Below are 20,738 nucleotides of genomic sequence, written 5' to 3' on the forward strand. Positions count from 1 at the left end.
CTCTTGGTGCACCCCTTTGTGGGCTTTGTGTGCAGTCTTGTTGTAGTTAAGCCTTGATTGTAGTTGATATTACTGGGAGGAATTGACCTCCAGGCCAATTGGCTGTGAGAATCAGCTGTGTCTACGGTGGGAGAACTTCTGTGCTGGAGACAACCTTATGGGGCAAGATTTGTTTCAGTGGGGCTTTGGTGCTCACTGAGTCTGCCCCCTGAGTGTGTCCCTTATGGATCTGAGGAGTTGTAATCTGGATGGTCCCACTCTGAACACTGGGTACACTGCCTCTTGGATCTCTAAGGAGGTGCTAATTTAGCCTCTGCCTGAGGCTACCCAGCAGGAGCTACAGAGCGATCTGCAGATTCCTCTTCTTTGTTTGGGGGTTGGAGGTGCCCAGATGAGGCCCAGCTGTGAAGCAATGAAAGCTGCTGTGGGGCCTTGGGCCTTCTTTTGGATGTTCTGGGTCTCTCTGACCTAGCTGCAGTTTGTTAGGTAATTTTAGATTGCAAAGGGCCAGGCCATTCCTATACAAAGTCCTATGTGCACAGCTTGGGTGGGGCAAGGTCTCAGGGAATCAACAGGGTGGAGCAAAAAGCTATGGCTGATCCTCAGTCCTGCCCTAAGAGGCCCCGGGTCTTAGTGTCCCGTGGTAATCACTGCAAGCACCTCTGAGAGAAAGCCGCCCTTGAGTTCTGCCCAATGCCAGACAGTCCAGTTTCTCCCCGTATGCGTCTGGGTCCCCAGAGACTCACCCGGAACTGGAGTTCAGAGCAGTCGGGAGCTTGTGTCTCACTCCTGATTGAAAAAGGACAACCGCGTCCTCAGTTGCCAGCCCTTTCCTCCCGCGCCTCTGTACCTCTGCACTTTACTTCCACACCTCCTCGGAATCTCAGTGTGCTTTTCTCTTTCCTTCTAGTTGTAGAATTTCCACTCAGCCAGCCTTCCTGTGGTTCTGGATGATGTCTATTTTGTCTTTTATTTGTAGTTTTGAAGTGGTTGTTTGAGGCAGCAATTTCAGGTGTTTACCTATGTCTCCATCTTGGTTTCTCCCAAAGTAACATATTTCTAAGAACTTGTCAATTTCTTCTAGGTTATTTAATTTGGTGGTTTATAGCATTTTATAATATATAAAAACCCTGGGTGTAACATCACGGCCAGAACCGTGACCAATCAGAAGGAAGTCAGTCCTGCAGGGGTCATCTTGTAAACGGCTGTGGCAAGGTTTCAGGCAGGAACCTGTCCTCAGGGCAAGGTTTCAGGCAGGAACCCGCCCTTGGAGCAGAGCGTGAAAGTGAAATGATTTGTAATAGATCTATTATTGAAGCTACCTTTGGAAATACTATATCTATAGATAATATTAAACATATATCTAAATGTGCAATTCTTTGTCCAAAAAATGAGCATGTTTAAAAATTAAATGAAGAAATTTTGGATATACTCGATGGAGATTTTCACACATATTTGAGTGATGATTCCATTGTTTCCACAGATGATGCTGAAAAGGAAAATTTTGCCATCGAATTTCTTAATAGTATTACTCCTTTGGGAATGCCATGTCATAAATTAAAATTGAAAGTGGGTACAATCATCATGCTATTGAGAAATCTCAATAGTAAATGGGGTCTTTGTATTGGTACCAGATTTATTATCAAAAGATTACAACCTAACATTATTGAAGCTAAAGTATTTTTTTAAATATATTTTATTGATTTTTTACAGAGAGAAAGGGAGAGAGATCGAGAGTTAGAAACATCGATGAGAGAGAAACATCGATCAGCTGCCTCCTGCACATCTCCTACTGGGGATGTGCCCGCAACCCAGGTACGTGCCCTTGACCGGAATCGAACCTGGGACCTTTCAATCTGCAGGCCAACGCTCTATCCACTGAGCCAAACCGGTTTCAGCTTAAGCTAAAGTATTAACAGGATCTGCAGAGGGAGAGGCTGTTCTGATTCCAAGATTTAATTTGTCCCCATCTGACACTGGCCTCCCATTTAAATTGATTCGACTATGGTTTACCGTGATGCCAACATTTGTGATGACTATTAATAAATCACAAGGACAAACTCTAAACCAGTGGTTCTCAACCTTCTGGCCCTTTAAATACAGTTCCTCATGTTTAACCCCAACCATAAAATTATTTTCATTGCTACTTCATAGTGTAAGTTGCTACTGTTATGAATTGTAATGTAAATATCTGATATGCATGATGGTCTTAGGTGACCCTGTGAAAGGGTCATTCGACCGCCAAAGGGGTTGCAACCCACAGGTTGAGAATTGCTGCTCTAGACAGAGTAGGCATATTCCTACCTGAACCCGTTTTCGCACATGGTCAGTTATATGTTGCTTTCTCTCAAGTTTGAAGAGACGTTACAGTTAAAGTTCTAAATACTTCATCACAAGGGAAATTAGTCAAGCACTCTGAGAGTGTTTTCACTCTTAATGTGGTGTACAGGGAGATATTAGAATAAGTTTAATCACTTTATCAGTCATTGTTTGCATCACTGTTGTTTTTATATCATGTTTTTGTTTTCATATCATATTTTTGTTGTTTTCATATCATGTTTTTTTTCATTTTTATATCATGCCTCTGTTGTTGTTATATCCTTTTTAAAAAAAATATATTTTATTGATTTTTTACAGAGAGGAAGGGAGAGGGATAGAGAGTTAGAAACATCCATGAGAGAGAAACATCCATCAGCTGCCTCCTGCACACCCCCTACTGGGGATGTGCCCACAACCAAGGTACATGCCCTTGACCAGAATCGAACCTGGGACTCTTCAGTCCACAGGCCGACACTCTATCCACTGAGCCAAACTGGTCAGGGCTTTATATCCTTTTGTTACTGTTTATTTATTAATAAATGTATATATTATTTTCATATACATTTTACTAATTTCCTTTCATCTCTCACACCTCTATTATAGAGAAAGGGCAAATAGCAATATTAAAATATCTCCACTAATTAATTCCCTTTTTTAAAAAAAATATTTTATTGATTTTTTACAGAGAGGAAGGGAGAGGGATAGAGAGTTAGAAACATCAATGAGAGAGAAACTTTGATCAGCTGCCTCCTGCACACCTCCCACCAGGGATGTGCCCACAACTGAGGTACATGCCTTTGACCGGAATTGAACCTGGGACCCTTCAGTCCGCAGGCCGACGCTCTATCCACTGAGCCAAACTGGCCAGGGCATGTGTTATATTTTCTTGATGTATTGTCCCCTATGTCATTATAAAATATCCATCTTTGTCCCTTGTTCCTTTTTTTTATCTTACAACTAGAGGCCCAGTGCACGAATTCGTGCACAGGTAGGGTCTCTTGGCCTGGCTGGCGATTGGGGCCGATCAGGGCTGTCTCACCCAGTCCCCATCCAACCCGCTACTCTGTACCTCTGGGGGATGATCAGGGCCAGGTGGCTGGGGGAAGGGACTGCAGGAGGTTGGCTGTGGGAGTGCACTGACCACCAGAGGGCAGCTCTTTCATTGAGTGTCTGCCCCTGATGGTCAGTGCATGTCATAGGTACCAGCCATTTGTCCGGCCATCCAGTCATAACGGTCACTTAGGCTTTTATATAGATATATTATTTTGTCAGTTATAAGGGTGGGTACACCCTCTTTTATCTAGATGTATTATTATATTCCACCCCTTCACTTTGAGTCTATGTTTGTCCTTAAAACTGAGATGTGTCTATAGTTGGGTTTTGTTTTTTCATCCAACCGGCTACTCTGTACCTTTTAATTGGTGAGTTCAGTCCATTTACATTTAGGATGATTATTAATATATGAAAATTTTCTATAGCAATTAGTAAAGCACTTTTAATGATTTTTACAAGTATCTAAGCTACTGCTAAACCAATTTTATTTCCACTAGTTGGAAAAACTTAAGTATTATTTAATATTACAAATTTTCATACTTGAAATCTTAATATAAGAAAAGAAACACACTTCCAAATTAACACAAACACATTTTTTAAAAGTTTTTAATTAAAAAAAGTAAAACTGTAGACGATATTTAAAAAGACAAGACAATAATTAAATCATAATACTTATGTTCCTTTTAATTTGCTATAATTCCTTTTCTTTAGAGTATTTTTTAATGGTATTTTCCCAAACAAAATTACTAAAAAAGTTTTCCAACATAAAAAAATGCATTCAGGGTCTCCTTGAGAGCTGCAAACAATGGGTGCACTTTTCAGTAACAACACAAACTTGTAAAACTGAGGAAGCAGCAACTGCATCTGATCCTTACGTGTTCATGCATCTTGTGATACAAACACAAGTGCTTGATCTTGAAGGCTCGAGAAAATAATCCAGGACAAATATCTCTGTTTGTCAGAGTAATCTCATCAGCTTTAAATTCCAGCACTGCAATTGTGAAATGCCATGACATAGGTTTCACTACAATTCAACTCACAGACAACAACAAATGCTAGCTCCTTTAAAAGCATGATGGTGGTGTATGCATGTGTGTGTCTCTATGTCTGTATTTTGTGCTTTTTAATTTTTAGAAAGTTATCATAAGGATTTGATCTAATGATTAAACTTAGTCCTGCCTTTTACAGGGATCCTCAAAGTCTGTCATTCTGCCACTAATGCCAAGAAAAGCAAAATGAAAAAGAGGAAGATGAAAAAGTAGACAAACAAAAAAGATTCCCTACCATTCTATTAAGTGTGAATATAATGATTTGCACTCCCATGCAATTAACCATTTTTCTGAATTCATATATTGCTGAATTCAGCCATGAGATCATGTTCATTTTGGTTTATCTAATACATCCAATTTACCTTTTTTTGTATAAGTCTCAGGCAATATTTATATATTTACTTAAATTTTGTAGCTATGAATAAGGTATTTATGGTTTGTTTTATGAAATCATAACTGCAATAAGATAAATATTCTCAAACTGCTATGAGTTTGTCTAAATGCCCATTTCAATCATAAATTCAGAGGTCAATGGTGGGTAAGAGGGACATATATACTTTCAACAATAAAGATAAGAAAAATAATAAATTCAGTAAAAGTCACAACAATTTGCAATGGAAGCATTGAAAATATGATAGAAATCTTAGATACATACTAAAGCTTGGAGCATTATACCCTACATGCTAAACTGTCATTTTGGAAGTTGAAGGAAAACTTAAGTAGATTTTCTAGCCAGTTAAGTTTTTAAATATTGGAATTTTCAAAGTAAGTCACAATTTCTGAGATTTATATTGGAAAAAAACTCAGCAAGAAAAACATTATCAGCATTTATAGTTACCCAGCTAATGACCATCTCAATCTCAATGCATACAAAAATACTGTCACATTTTGCTCTCAGAAAGTGTTCTTTCATTCTCCAGTTTAACTCCATAGTCATGTGCACTAAACAGGACTTTATCTTTTTTAAAAATATATATATTTTCTTGATTTTTTACAGAGAGGAAGGGAGAGGGACAGAGAGTTAGAAACATCGATGAGAGAGAAACATCAATCAGCTGCCTCCTGCATAGCCCCCATTGGGGATGCGCCTGCAACCAAGGTACAAGCCTTTGACTGGAATCGAACCCGGGACACTTGAGTACGCAGGCCGACGCTCTATGCACTGAGTCAAACCACTCATGGCACTAATCAGGACTTTAAAGGAGATTGAGCAGCCTGACCCGGTTTGCTTCAGTGGATAGAGCGTCCGCCCTGCGACCTGAAAGTTCCCAGGTTCGATCCCATTCAAGGGCATGTACCTGGGTTGCGGGGCACATCCCCATTGGGAGGTAGCAGGAGGCAGCTGATGGATGTTTCTCTCTCATTGATGTTTCTAACTCTCTATCCCTCTCCCTTCCTCTCTGTAAAAAAATCAATAAAATATATTCAAAGGAAATGAGCAGAGGAGAGGAGAAGACAAGTCTCATGCCTTTGCATACAGATATTCAATGTGGCATGCTAGGCAACATTCCCTTTGGCAGGCTACAAACTGAATGTTTAGGAGTTCAGTGAATTAAAATTTGTAATTATCAAATTTTCAAGGCACCAACGTAGTAGTTTTCTGGGAATTATCAAAGGCAGAAAACATACTGCCTCATGATAACATCACAACTATAGAAAATAAGAACTTCAGGTAGCAGGGATTGGAAGAGCAAATTTTCTCTAAATTCTCTACAAACTATCTAAAATTTCAGCATTTAGCAAAAGGATTCCAAGGCAGAAAACCAAACTGTGGGGAACCGATATAGGGTTGAGCCTCGGACTGACCTGCTGGCAAAGTCACAAACAAGTCCCAGCTTAGAGGGCTCAGTCCTCTTAGCATAATTAGGCTTGACCTTATAACACTCCCCAGATCTTACCTGGGAAGCTAATGGGCTGAGGGAAGTGCAGGGAGTGTAACTATGGTCAAAATAGGTGAAACTCACAAGAACTGTGTAACTATGGAAACCACTGCCTTGTTTACCTATGACTATAAAAGGTCAGTGCGGCCTGAGCACCAGGGGAAGTCCTTCCTCTTGAGTTGGACTTACACGCCTGGCCCCCCAATATTCCCAAATTATCTCTTGTCTTTTCTCTTTCATTTGTGTGCGGCTCCTCTTCCAGATCCTGAACCCTGAACCACGTGGGACGTAGAGGGAAACATTTACAACACCAAACCAAATTCTAAGGTTTTACATTTTAATAATGCATCATTCTAGAATGTTCTTGGAGTTCTATGACTGACCTTTGCTGGAAATTCTATTCTGAATGTTAAGACCAGAACCAATAGCTGAGAGTTCTGGGTAAACTTGGTTCTCATAAAAGAAAAGGCATTGCTATATTCAGAGTCTTTTTAGCAGATTATTTTGTGGGACTTGCCAAAGGAAGAAAGGGACTTCTTTAGATCTGTGCTCCACCAACAAATCTGAGTGACATTGTGGGTTTACTGGCCATGCTGAACAAACACAAAGAAAATGAGAATGGAAGTCAGGAAACCAAGTTCACATCCTGGCTCTTCCACTAAAACCCTATTTGTGGATGTATAGGATGCATTTTCCCCATCCAAAGACAACCCCAAAATTGTCCCATACCCTTTAGCTATAATGAATGATACCACCTTTAGTGGCAAAATGAGAAAACAAAATACAACAACAAAGAGACAAGTTTCACATCATAATGGTATTTCCTTAACAGAAATAATAAACCATGAGCCATCCAATAGATCAAAGAGAAAATATGAGCTATTACTCTAACAATTTGGATTTAAATTTGTTACTACCATAATGGTACCCCATACCAATATTGATCAATAGTTATATATTTCTTTGCAGTGCAGAGATTTTCATATTTTTTAAGGATAAGACTTTTTCTGCTAATTATAAAACCTATGATGTTCTACTGGATCCCCACATATAAGATACCATGTTATATTAACAAAATAATATTTTTAATTTTATACTTTCAGATTGTTGTTTATATATAATGAAAAGCAGTTAATATTTTTGTTTCGAAGTATTTCTTGTAAAACAGGGTGTTACAATTTACTTATTTGCCCAGTAGAGATAATACAGGTACCTACTAAGTTCACAGGGCTGTTGCATACATCAAGGAGATCATTTATGCAAGTTTTCTGAGATAAATAAAGCATTATGCACAACACCTATATGCTGAAACCAGTTATATGAGTAACTAGAGATTAAGTCAGTTCTCCTTGGGGAATAGACTATAGAACTTCCCATACTATAGCTAAGCAGTAAGATCTGGTTCCTTGACTAAAAGCTGGGTAACCCTAGAGAGGGGAAAAATATTAGAGACCTTTCTAAGACTGGTAGAAAGTTAAATTTCCTTACCAATGAATCAGCTGCATTATTTATGTTGTGCAGATTAAATTCAAAGTTGCCCAAAAGTTTAAAGAAAAGAGGAGGCCACACATACTAATGATGTAAGAGATCAAATGTTCTTGTCTGTGAGCAAACACAAAATTCTATCTCTTTGCTAAACAAACCCTTCAGGTTTAACACAATTAGTCAATTTTCTCTCAAAAGCTGTGGTTGCATAGACACTTCTTATGATTCAGTCTTCCACAATTTAAGTAAGTTTTCTTAGAAAAGCAACCCTAGATATGGTTCATTCTTTAACACTGCCCAGATAGCTGAAATCTAAATGCTTCTCCCAGATGTATTTTAAATATAGCTCTGTAAACATAATCATTTTGTCAACTTTTTAGTTTCTTACATAAAAAGCTCAATATACAGGCCAGCTTTTACTCAGACTACCTGTTTTAGATATGTGATACAATGGGAAAGATAACCAGCAAGTAAAGATAGAAATTGTGGTGAAAAAGTTGGAAGGAACTACATTAAAATAGCAATCTTTCTCACTGGCTGGTAGGATTATGGCTAATCCAATCTTGATTTTGGTTCACTGAACTATATTATCTACAAGTTTTTAAAATTTGTTTTACAACAAGCATGTATTACTTTGATTACAAAGCTGTGGAAGAGCCAATTGCATAGAAACAGTTGTAGGAATCCAGGATAAATATATCACCTCAGCCCAGCTGGGATGGCTCACTGGTTGAGCGTCGACCCATGAACCAAGAGGTCACTGGTTTGATTCCCAGTTAGAGCATATGCCCGTTATGGCTCTATCCCCAGTAGAAAATGTGCAGGTGGCAGGCAATCAATGACTCTCATTATTGATGTTCCTGTCTTTCCCTCTCTCCAAAATCAATAAAACTATATATAATGATATATAATGATATATAATGATATATAATGATATATATATATATATATATATATATATATATATATATATATATATCACCTCAGATGCCACTGATACTGTTTCAGACACTTACAGGAATTGAAAGTCTAACAAAAGTTCCTTTTTCACAGCTAGCTCAACCTAAACAATGTTAAATGAGTAATAACATATTTTTTAAAAATAATAAGAGAGATAAATAGCATTTTACAAAAAAAAAAAGCCTACTTTCTTTATAGGGCAACTAATTTAGCAACATTTTACAAAGCTTTTAAGAGTCAATTGTCAGGGAGCACCATTAGATATTCACACAGAAATGGCCCAGGCAGCTTAGAGACGACTCTTCCTCATCGGTGAGATACCTGATTAACTGCAACAAGATGAAACACTCAGCGCATCTGGTTGGGGCCAACATGCATGATGACATGCTTCTCATAGGCCCTTTTCATTGTTTTCTCAATTTGCTTCAGAAACACTTGTGGGATTCGTCCACATAAAGTGTGTACAGTTTCCAAAAACTTCAACTGAAGAGGGTAATACATGGATTGAAAGAGATTGTCTTGAAAGGGAAACTGAAAGAAAGAAAAAATTTATTTTAGTTACTAAAATGGTATTTAAAATGCAAATAACTTTTACTAAGAAATGAAACAGGAAATTACTATAAGCATGCAGGCACAGTTTGTATATACATGGTAAAAAGGCCTCTGAGGACCCAGGGTCAAATCTTTATTCAATTCTGTGCAATCCCAAGCAATCATTAACCCATTCATGGCCTCAGTTTCTTTACCTAAAAAAAAAAAAAAAAAAAAAGATAATGTACTTGGGTCCTTAAAGCTCTTAAAATCTAAAAGCATGCTCTTGTAAGACTCAAGTAGATACTTAATCTACTATAATAAAACAGAAAATTCTTCATAATTTTTGCCTTTATAGTCCAGAGTTTAGCAATTATTGCTAACATTTATTAACAATAAACTTCATTTTAATAATTCAGATACCAAATATTAGTTGGTGGTTACTTCCCTCTTACTATTAAGGTTTCAAAAAATTTCTCTTGTTTTACCATGGAATATGTCCAGGAGCATTATTTTCTAAAATAAAAATTTCAGATCATTTAGTTATAACCATGTGTCAAAGTTTTATTACAATACTAGAGGCCCTGCACCCTCTCCAATCTGAGACTTCTTGGGGGATGTCCGACTGCCAGTCAGACATCGTCTCACAATCCAGGACTGCTGGATCTCAACTGCTCGCCTGCCTGCCTGCCTGATTGCCCCTAACTGCTTCCGCCTGTCAGCCTGACCACCCCCTAACCACTCCCCTGCCAGTCTGATCGACGCCTAACTGCTTCCCTGCCAGCCCCGTCGCCCCTAACTGCCCTCCCCTGCTGGCCTGGTCGCCCCTAACTGCCCTCCCCTGCTGGCATGATCGCCCACAACTGCCCTCCCCTGCCGGCCATCTTGTGATGACATGGGCACGGCCATCTTGTTACCACGTGGGGGCAGCCATCTCGTGCAAGGGCATGATGGTCAATTTGCATATTACCTCTTTATTATATAGGATTGTTGAAAGGGAAAAGGCCTCTAGTAACTCAAGTTAAAGATTTATTGTTGGGAAGGACATTTTATACAAAAAAAAAGCCAGAGAAATGAAAGGAAGAAAAGAATGGTGAAAGGTCAGTGTGCTCTTGAGTAGGCGAGTGTCTGGTTCCCTACAACAAGCTTCAATCCCTTTAAAGTTCATCAGAATTATTACTTAATCATGTTTAGCAGAAATTAAATTTTTCCAAGAAGGAGGCTAAACATTATGTGATACAAAATGGTTCTGTCCAAAACCATATTTAGGACACTTCCTTTTTTCCAAAGAACAATTTAGACCATTGATGAATTCCTTTCACCACTGTATCCCCAGTGACAGAAACAGAGTAGGTCAAAACTATGTAGTCATCCTTAATTCCTCCCTTTCTCTTACATTCTTCAGCCATTCCATCAGCAAGTGCTGTAACTCTGTCTTGATAACATATCCCAAACATGCCCACTTCTTCCCATCTTCCTGCTATCACACAAATGCGTGCCAGCCCCATCTCTCACCTGGATGGCTTCAATAAGTCTCATTAAAGAGCCATTGTATTTTCACTCTTGCACCCTTTCCACCAAGTTACCAATGTGATATTTTTAAAGTATAGATCAGAGCGTATAATTTTCATGCAGGGGCTTTTCACTGCAGTTAGAATAAGAGTCCAACTCCTCTCTTGTCCTAAAGGTTCCATGTGACCTAGAACTCTCCATGCTCATCTCCTCTCTCCTCTTGTTTCATCATCCTGCTCACTATTGCTACTTCCATGTCCTTTGGGAGCATCAACTCATTCCTGCCTTGCTGCCTTTCACCAGGTTAATCCTTCTACGTAGCAGTATCTTTCCCCAGACGTCCCCATAGCTGCTTCCATCTGATCATGCCTCAGGCTTACATAAGCCACCCTGAGGATCCTAGCTCATCAACTCTCCTCTTTACCTGTGACTCGGTCCCTCACCCTGCCCTGGTTCCCTTTTGTTACCTCATACTATCTGATAGAATTTTTAAATTTTTATTGTTCATGTGAGTATTATCTGGCTTCCCCTACCCAAAATACATGCTTCATGAGGACAGGGCTTTGTCAGTCTTGTTAGTTCTGACTTCCCTAGAGCCTAGAATTGTTCCTGCATAAAATAGGTTCTTCTTAGATGATTGTTGAAAGGATTACTGAAAGAATGTATATCTGATAGATGAATTTAGTTGGATCATGATGGGAGGAGATTGCACTTCCTTTTTACACAAACACATATACACCAGATTAAGGAGTGTGTGTGTATGTGTGTGTGACAGAGGAGAGGGAGAGAGAGAGAGAGAGAGAGAGAGAGAGAGAGAGAGAGAGAGAAAGGGAGAAGGAACAGAGACAGGAAAAATATTTTCAAAGACAAATGTGAAAGGAGAGAAGTATGGTGAGATAGAGAAAGAAAGGTAAGAAAAGAAAGCAAGTGAGAAAGTGTAAGCAATGTAGGGAAAGAGATAAGTGTGAAACTGTTATCATCAAAAAAATTTCTAATTATTAAGCACAACCATATGTGAGGCATACTGTAAGTTTAAAGACCATGATTTGTTGAAATCTCATAACACTGTTATGAGGCATGTAATATTATCTCCATTTCACAGATGAGGAAACTAAGGCCCAGAACTGGAATAGCACAGAGTTAATGACTAATAACCAGAAAGTGACCAAATTTGGACCTGAACCCAGGTCTGTTAATCCACAAAGACAAGCCCTGACCATACTTATCTGTGATGCACAGCACTGTGGAGAGTCGGGAAATACATATTTTATAATGTAATCTGCCTATATTTACTCATATTTCAGGATGGGTTTAGTGATATTCTGATCGAAAGGCTTGAAAGAAAAAGCCTTTTTTTGATCCACCAGAAAACAAATAAGATGCATTGTAACTACAGAATCAAACTTGATCAGTTCCAAACCAGGGATGACAGATCACAAATGAAATCTGAGAATGGCTCTGATGTACACATATCTGCTGAACACCTCTTTATATGCCACTGTACTCCTGAATGAGCTTGCCCCTGGAGTCAGTGTTTAAATATCTAAGTATGATAATATCACTAAGTACAAAACAAATTTCCTATGTATGCAAATCACCTGGCATTTGCAAACCAACAGCTGGAAAAAATAGGAAAAGAGGTGTTAGCTATGGGCATTCAAAACTCTCTGCACAGAAGATAATTCTGGGAAATTTTGAGCTGGAATTCTCTGGGAATCTCCTTATTGAAATGTATATTTTCACATAGGAGAAATGTGTTATTATATTACAGGATTCACCCTCCACCTCACTCCTGCCAAAGCCAGCACATGAACCTGGGGAAGATTCCTCAATCGTAACAGAAAAAAAACACCCTCAAATAAAGTCTACATGCTTTAAGTCAGGGGGTCAACAAACTTTTCCTGTAAAGGGCTAGATAGTAAATATTTTAGACTTTGTGGACTATATGATCAGTCACTACTACTCATTTCTGCCATTGCAGCATGAAAGCAACCACAGACAATACATTAATGAATAGTTGCCACTATGTCCCAATGCTACTTTATTTATAAATGCTGAAATTTGAATTTTATAAAATTTTCTCATGTCCTAAAATATTATTTCTATTTAAAAATTATTGGATAGCCACAGGGAAATGAGAAAAAATTGAAAGAGAGTAAAAACAATCAAGCAAACAAACAAAAATTCCTAACTCACATATCTTACAAACACTGGCAGAAGGCTAGATTAGGCCTAAGTTTGGTAACCCCTACATTATGTCTTGAAATTGTCAATGAAATTAAGGGAAGAATAGATTAAGTCAGTGAGAACTTCAACAAAGAGGCAATAAATTTTAAAAAGACATGGAAACCATGAAAAAGAACTAGTCAGAATGAAGAATGAAATAACAAATGAAAAATACACTAAGAGAAATCAATAGCAAATTAGATAAAGCAGAGGATTGAATCTGCAATTAAAAGACAAAGTAGTGGAAAACACCAACTAGGAACAACAACAACAACAAATAATTTTAAAAAATGAGAATAGTTTAAGGAATATTTGGGACAACATCCAGGGTAACAACATTTGCAGCATAGGAGTACCAGAAGGAGAAAAGAGAGAAATAATAACTGAAAACTTTCCTAACCTGGTGAAAGAAATAAATATATAAGTCCAGGAAGTGCAGAGAGTCCAAAAAAAGATAGACAAAAAGAGGCCAACACTATGACACATCATAATTAAAATGCTAAAAGATAAAGACAAAGAGAGAATCTTAAAATTAGCAAGAGAAAAACATTTAGTTACTTACAAGGGAGCTCCCATAAGACTGTTAGCTGATTTCTCAACAGAAACTTTCCAGGCCAGAATGCACTGGTACAAAATATTCAAAGCAATGAATATTCAGAGTGACCTACAATCAAGATTACTCTACCTAGAATGGCTATCATTTAGAATTGAGGAAGACATAAAGAGCTGAGGAAGACATAAAGAGCTTCTCAGAAAAGAAAAAGCTAAAGGAGTTTATCACCACTCAACCAGTATTAGAAGAAATGTAAAGAGCACAAATATGAATAATAAATAGCAAAAACTATATACCTATCAATAATCACTTTAAATATAAATGGATTAAATACTCCAATCAAAGACATGGGGTAGATAAATAAATAAGAAAACATGAACCAGAAGTATGCTGACTAAAAGAGAACCATTTCAGATAGAAACATAAACACAGAGAGAAAGTAAATGAATAAAAAAAGATACTTCATGTAAATGAAAACAACAACAAAAAGCTGGTCTAGCAATGATATCAGGAAAAATATACTTTTAAAAAACTATGAGACAAACAAGGAGATTTCTTAATGATAAAGGGATCAATTAAACAAGAGACTATAACTCTAATAAACATTTATATACCTAACAAAGGAGCACCTAAATTTATAAAGCAAATAGTGACAGATATAGAGAGAGATAGATAGAAATACAGTAGTTGTAAGGGACTTAACACCTCATTGATATCAAAGGATAGGTTATCCAGACAGAAAGTATACACATTCTTGTCAAGCACACATGGGACATTTTCAAGAATAGACTACATGATAAGCCACAAAACAAGTCTCAATAAATTTAAGAAGGTGGAAATCATATCAAGTATCATCTCCAATGACAATAGTATGAAACTATAAATTAATTACAAGAAGAAAACAGAAAAACACATGGAGATTAAATATCATGTTACTAAACAATAAATGGGTTAATAATGACATCAAGGAAGAAATCAAAAGATACCTTGAGACAAATGAAATCATAATGATAAGAAAAAAATCTATGGAAACCAGAAAAAGCAGTTCTAAGAGGGAAATTCATAGCAATGCAGGCCTATTCCAAAAAATAAAAAAAACTTAAATAAGAATATAACCTTACACCTAAAGAGAATAAAAAAAGAACAAACAAAGCCCAAAATGAGAAGAAAGAAGGAAAAAAATAAGATGGGGAATAAACACAATAGTCTAAAAACACAATACAATAGATCAATGAAACCAAGAGCTAGCTCTTTGAAAAGATAAACAAGATTGATAAACCTTTAAACAGATTTATTAAGAAAAAAAGAAACATGACCCAAATAAATAAAATCGAAATGAAAGAGGTATAAAAACAACTGACAACACTGAACTACAAAAGATTATAAAAAATACTACAATAATTTGCCCACAAGTTGAACAATGTGAAGGAATTGCATAAGTTCCTAGAAATGTACAATCTTTCAATACTGAATTAAAAAAAAAACAACAGAAAAATTGAACAGACCAATAACTACTAACAAAATTGAATCAGTAGGCAAAATTCCCAACAAACAAAAGTCCTGGACCAGATGGCATCATAGTTTATTTTTACCAAACATTTTAAAGAATTAAAGCTACCCTTCTCAACCTGTTTTTAAAAAATTCAAGAGAAGGTAAAGATACCAAGTTTATTTTATGAGGCAAGCTTTGCCCTAAATCCAAAATCAGACAAAGACATTACAAAAAAAAAATTATAGGCCAATATCCCTGATAGCCATAAATGCAAAAACCCTCAACAAAATATTAGGAAACCAAATTCAGTAATACATTAAAAAGATCACACACCATTATCAAGGGGGATTTATTGCTGGGATGGAAAGATGTTTCTAGGTATGTAAAACAATTAAAGTAATATACCACATAAACAACATGAAAGATAAAAAATCATGTGAACATATCAATAGATGTAGGGAAATCATTAGAAAAAATCTAGCATCCATTTATGATGAAAACTCTCAGAAAAATAAAAATAAATGTAATCATTCTAGACATAATAAAGGTCATACATTACAAACCAATATGTAACATGATACTAACTGGGGAAAATCTAAAAACATTTTCCTTGATATTAGGAACAAGACAAAAATGTCCACTTTCACCACTTTTATTCAACTTAGCACTGGACATCCTAGCCACAGCAATCAGAAAAGGCAAAGAAATAAAAGTCATCCAAATTAAAAAGCAAAAACTAAAACTGTCATTATTTGCAGATGCCATGATATTACAGAGAGAGAGCTCTAAAAATTTCCTCTAAAGCTACTAGAATTTATAAACGAATTTAGAAAAATAGCAGAATACAAATAAAAATCCAGAAATCAGTTTGATGTTCATATACTAATAATGAACTAACAGAAAGTGAAATTTAAAAACAATCCTATTTACTACTGCATCAAAAGTATACCAAGGGGTCCCACAAGATGGACACTTTATCAAGACTGGGAGGCATAGCAGTCTTATCCAAACACAAGAAAAAAACCCACAAAGAAACAGAAACCATGGGGAAACAGAGAAACAGATCCCAGATGAAAGTACAGGAGGAATCTCTAGAATGAGAAGTAAAGGAAATGGAGGCAAGCAATTTATCAGAAAGAGAGTAAAAGTAATGGCTTTTTAGAATGCTCAGCAGCATGAAAAAGGACATAGAAACCATGAAAAACAACCAATCAGAAATGAAGAATGATATAGATGAAATAAAGAATACACTGAAAGGAATTTAACAGTAGGTGAGAAGAAGCAGAGGATTGAATCAGAAAATTAGAAAATGAGATAGAAAAAAAACTCAATGGGAGCAACAAAAAGAAAACATACTTAAAATGCATGAGGACAGTTTAAGGGAACATTGGGAACATGAAAGAGAGCAACATAGAGAAGAAACCAAGATGGTGGCAAAGGTAAACACCTGAAATTGCTGCCTCACACAACCACTTCAAAACTACAACTAAAAGACAAAAAGAACATCATCCAGAACCACAGGAAGTCAGGCTGAGTAGAAATTCTTCAACTAGAAGGAAAGAGAAAAGCACACTGAGACTCAGAGGAGGTGTGGGAGTAAAGTGCAGAGGTACGGAGGCACAAGAGGAAAGGGCTGGCAACTGAGGACGTGGTTGTCTTTTTCAATCAGGAGGGAGACACATGCTCCCGCTCTGAACTCCAGTTCCGGGTGAGTCTCTGGGGACCCAGACTCACACGGGGAGAAACAGGACTGTCTGGCAGTGGGCAGAACTCGAGGGCAGCTTTCTCAAGGTGCTTGCAGTGATTACCATGGAACACTGAGACTCAGGGCCTCTAAAGGCAGGACTGAGGATCATCCATAGCTGTTTGCTCCACCCTGTTGATTCCCTGAGACCTTGCCCCACCCAAGCTGTGCACAGAGGCTTTTGCATATGAATGACCTAGCCCTTTGCAATCTAAAATTACCTAACAAACTGCAGCTGGGTCAGAGAGACCCAGAACATCCAAAAGAAGGCCCAAGGCCCCACAGCAGCTTGCATTGCTTCACAGCTGGGCCTTATTTGGGCTCCTCCAAATCCCATACAAAGAAGAGGAATCTGCAGATCTCTCCGTAGCTCCTGCTGGGTAGCTTCAGGCAGAGGATAAATTAGCACCTCCTTGGAGATCCAAGAGCCAGTGGGACCATCCAGATTAAAACTCCTCAGATCCATAAGGGACACACTCAGGGGGCAGACTCAGTGACCACCAAAACCCCACTGAAGCAAGTCTTGCCCCAGAAGGTTGTCTCCAGCACAGAAGTTCTCCCACAGCTGATTCTCACAGACATTTGCCCTTGAGGTCAATCTCCCAGTGATACCAACTATAATCAAGGCTTAACTACAACAAGACCGTGCACAAAGCCCACAAAGAGGTGCACCAAGAGTGTCCACCTCAGGTAATTGGGGAGGCTGAGCCACTGGGCCCTATAGGACACCTAGCACAGAAAGCCACCCTATCAACACAGGGAAGCAGCCAAAATGTGGAGACAAAGAAACAGGTCACAAATGACAGAAATGGAGAAAAGCAAACTACTGGATATAGAGTTCAAAACCACGGTTATAAGTTTTTTCAAGAATTTTCTAGAAATCACTGAAGAATTTACTGAGACCCTCAAGAAATCCAGTGAGACCCTCGAGGATATGAGAAGGGACCAAATAGGAATTAAGCATACACTGACTGAAATAAAGAATAATATACAGAGATCCAACAGCAGACTAGAGGATCCCAAGAATCAAGTCAAAGATTTGAAATACGGAGAAGCAAAAAACACCAAACCGGAAAAGCAAAAAGAAAAAAGAATTCAAAAAATGAAGATAGTGTAAGGAGCCTCTGGGACAACTTCAAGCGAACCAACATCCGAATTATAGGGGTGCCAAAAGAAGAGAGAGAGCAAGATATTGAAAACCTATTTGAAGAAATAATGACAGAAAACTTCCCCTACCTGGTGAAAGAAATAGACTTACAAGTCCAGGAAGTGCAGAGAACCCCAAACAAAAGGAATCCAAAGAGGACCACACCAAGACACATCATAATTAAAATGCCAAGAGCAAAAGACAAAGAGGGAATCTTAAAAGCAGCAAGAGAAAGACAGTCAGTTACCTACAAGGGAGTACCCATACGACCGTCAGCTGATTTCTCAACAGAAACCTTGCAGGCCAGAAGGGAGTGGCAAGAAATATGCAAAGGGATGAATAGCAAGAACCTACAACCAAGATTACTTTACCCAGCAAAGCTATCATTCAGAATTGAAGGTCAGATAAAGAGCTTCACAGATAAGAAAAAGCTAAAGGAGTTCATCACCACCAAACCAGTATTATATGAAATGCTGAAAGGTATTCTTTAGGAAGAGGAAGAAGAAGAAAAGGGTAAAGATAAAAATTATGAACAACAAGTACATATCTATCAACAATTGAATCTTAAAATTAAGTGGACTGACAATTCTTGGGGGGAAACGGGTGTGGGGGGTGTGGGAAGAGACTGGACAAAAATCATACACCTATGGATGAGGACAGTGGGGGGGGTTAAGGGCAGAGGATGGGGTGGGAACTGGGTGGAGGGGAGCTATGGGAGAAAAAAAGAGGAACAACTGTAATAATCTGAACAATAAAGATTTAATTTAAAAAACAAAACAACAACAACAAAAAAAGAGCAACATAAGCATCATAGGGGTACCAGAGGAAGAAGAAAGTGAGCAAAGGATAGAGAACCTGTTTGAAGAAATAATGACAGAAAACTTCCCTGATATTAGGAAGAAAAAAATCACACAAATCCAAGAAGCTCACAGAGTCCCAAACAAGATTAACCCAAAAAGACCTACACCAAAGAAACTTCTGGAAGATATCAAAAAGACCGACATATTATAATTAAATTGGCAAACACCAATGACAAAGTAAGAATCTTAAAGGCTGCCGGAGAGACAGAAAGTTACCTATAAGGGATCTCCCATCAGACTATTAACTGATTTCTCAACAGAAACACATCAAGCCTGAAGGGAATGGGATGAAATATACAAAGTCAGGCAAAACAAGGGTCTGAATCCAAGAATACTGTACCCAGAAAGGCTTTTATTCAAAAATTTAAGGTGAAGTCAGGAGCTTCACAGACAAAAAGGACTAAGGGAGTTTATTACCACCAAACCAGCAATTCAAGAAATGCTAAAGCGTCTGCTGTAAAAAGAAGAAATAGGAAGGGAAGAAGGAACACAGGCATAAAGAATAAAAATGGAAAAAGATGGCAACCCGCAAGAAAGTAAAGAGGATAGTGTGTGAGAGAGTGAGGGAATGATAGAGGAGTGGACATGTGGTGTATGGTGTGTGTGTGTGTGAGAGAGAGAGAGAGAGAGAGAGAGAGAGATAGGGACAGTCAGATCCTGCAGTTCCTCCAGGGGGCAGCCAAAATGGGCTGTCTTAGATGGTGAAACCCCGCTGCCACTGCAAACACTCTGGGGAGGACACTGCTGGCACAGACACTACGCCATCTTGAAGAACAGAACTGCTTGAGACTAGGATCCTAGGCTAGCCACCACCCAATTTGGTCTCAGTCGCAAACCGGGACCCTACAGCCACTTGGGTAAAAGACCTGCAACCACAGCTGCAGACCCAGGGACACCAAGACTCCAGGCACTCTGACCGTGGATTTCTGTGAGTCACAGAGGCCATGCCCCTCCCAACCAGCCCACTGCAGCTGCATAGGAACTGCTAGATCCTCTCCACGTAAACAGGCCTCCTGCCCACACAGGGAGGCTTCACTGAATTTGACCCTGGGCGCACAAACACGGGGAATTTGTTTTCCGCAGCTCTTACTCCCTCAAACAGAGACCACACCCACATAGGGAGGCTGCATTAATTTGAGCCTGTGCACACAGACACAGCGAGTTTATTCCCCCGCAGCTCACACTCCCGCGAACTGACCCCATGCCCACACAGGGAAGCTGCACTGAATTTGAACATGGGCATGCCAACATGGGGAGTTTGTTTTCCACAGTGCGCAGTCCTGCAACCAGTCCTCAGGCCCACTCAGGGCAGCTGTGCCACCTGACTTTGATTCTGGATGAGGGCACACCCAAGCGAAGAGACTCCAATACTCGATTCTCAGCGTGGACACAAGGGGACACTAACTCCTGGTGTGCTCTAGGGACTCTGATTTTCGGCACACAACAGCAGGGTCTCTTTTTCAGCAAGGCACAGGCAGGGTCCCTGATTCTAGGTGTATGTACGAGGCTGCACTGAGTGCCAGTGACTCTGATCCTGGGCAAGCAGGGCTCACACAGACCCATGGCAGCCACACATCTTGGTGTCAGAGCTCTTCAGTGACACTTAAATGGCACAAAGCTCCCACTGCACACAGCCCAAACCCCCACTGCTCAGTGATTGGACCTTCTGGTGATAGAATGGGGAGACAGTGAAACAATCCCCAGAGAAAAGAAAAAGAGGAATCGCCAAGAAAGAAAATAAGTGAAACTGAGGCATGCAACATGACAGAAAAAAAATTCAGAGTAATGGTCATACAGTTCATAAACCAGATGGATGAGAAAATCAACAACCTATGCAAAAACCAGGAAGAAATCAAAAGTGATATAGCTACAATAAAAAATGCCATGGAAGGTTTCAACAATAGACCAGAAGAAGCAGAGGACCTAA

The 20,738-nt window shown here is 38.8% G+C and overlaps 1 protein-coding gene across 1 annotated transcript in view; it reads right to left on the bottom strand.

The window, feature by feature from the left end:
• Positions 1-8,760: 8,760 nt before the first annotated feature.
• Positions 8,761-20,738, bottom strand: part of GXYLT2 (glucoside xylosyltransferase 2) — a 95,791-nt gene continuing 83,813 nt past the window's right edge. Inside the window, exon 6 of the mRNA XM_023746249.1 lies at positions 8,761-9,277. Within this exon, the coding sequence (XP_023602017.1) occupies positions 9,095-9,277 (183 nt within the window). The 3' untranslated portion in view covers positions 8,761-9,094. The remainder of the gene's footprint in view (positions 9,278-20,738) is intronic.

Source organism: Myotis lucifugus, unplaced genomic scaffold (assembly GCF_000147115.1).
Source record: "Myotis lucifugus unplaced genomic scaffold, Myoluc2.0 scaffold_640, whole genome shotgun sequence".
Lineage (NCBI taxonomy): Eukaryota > Metazoa > Chordata > Mammalia > Chiroptera > Vespertilionidae > Myotis > Myotis lucifugus.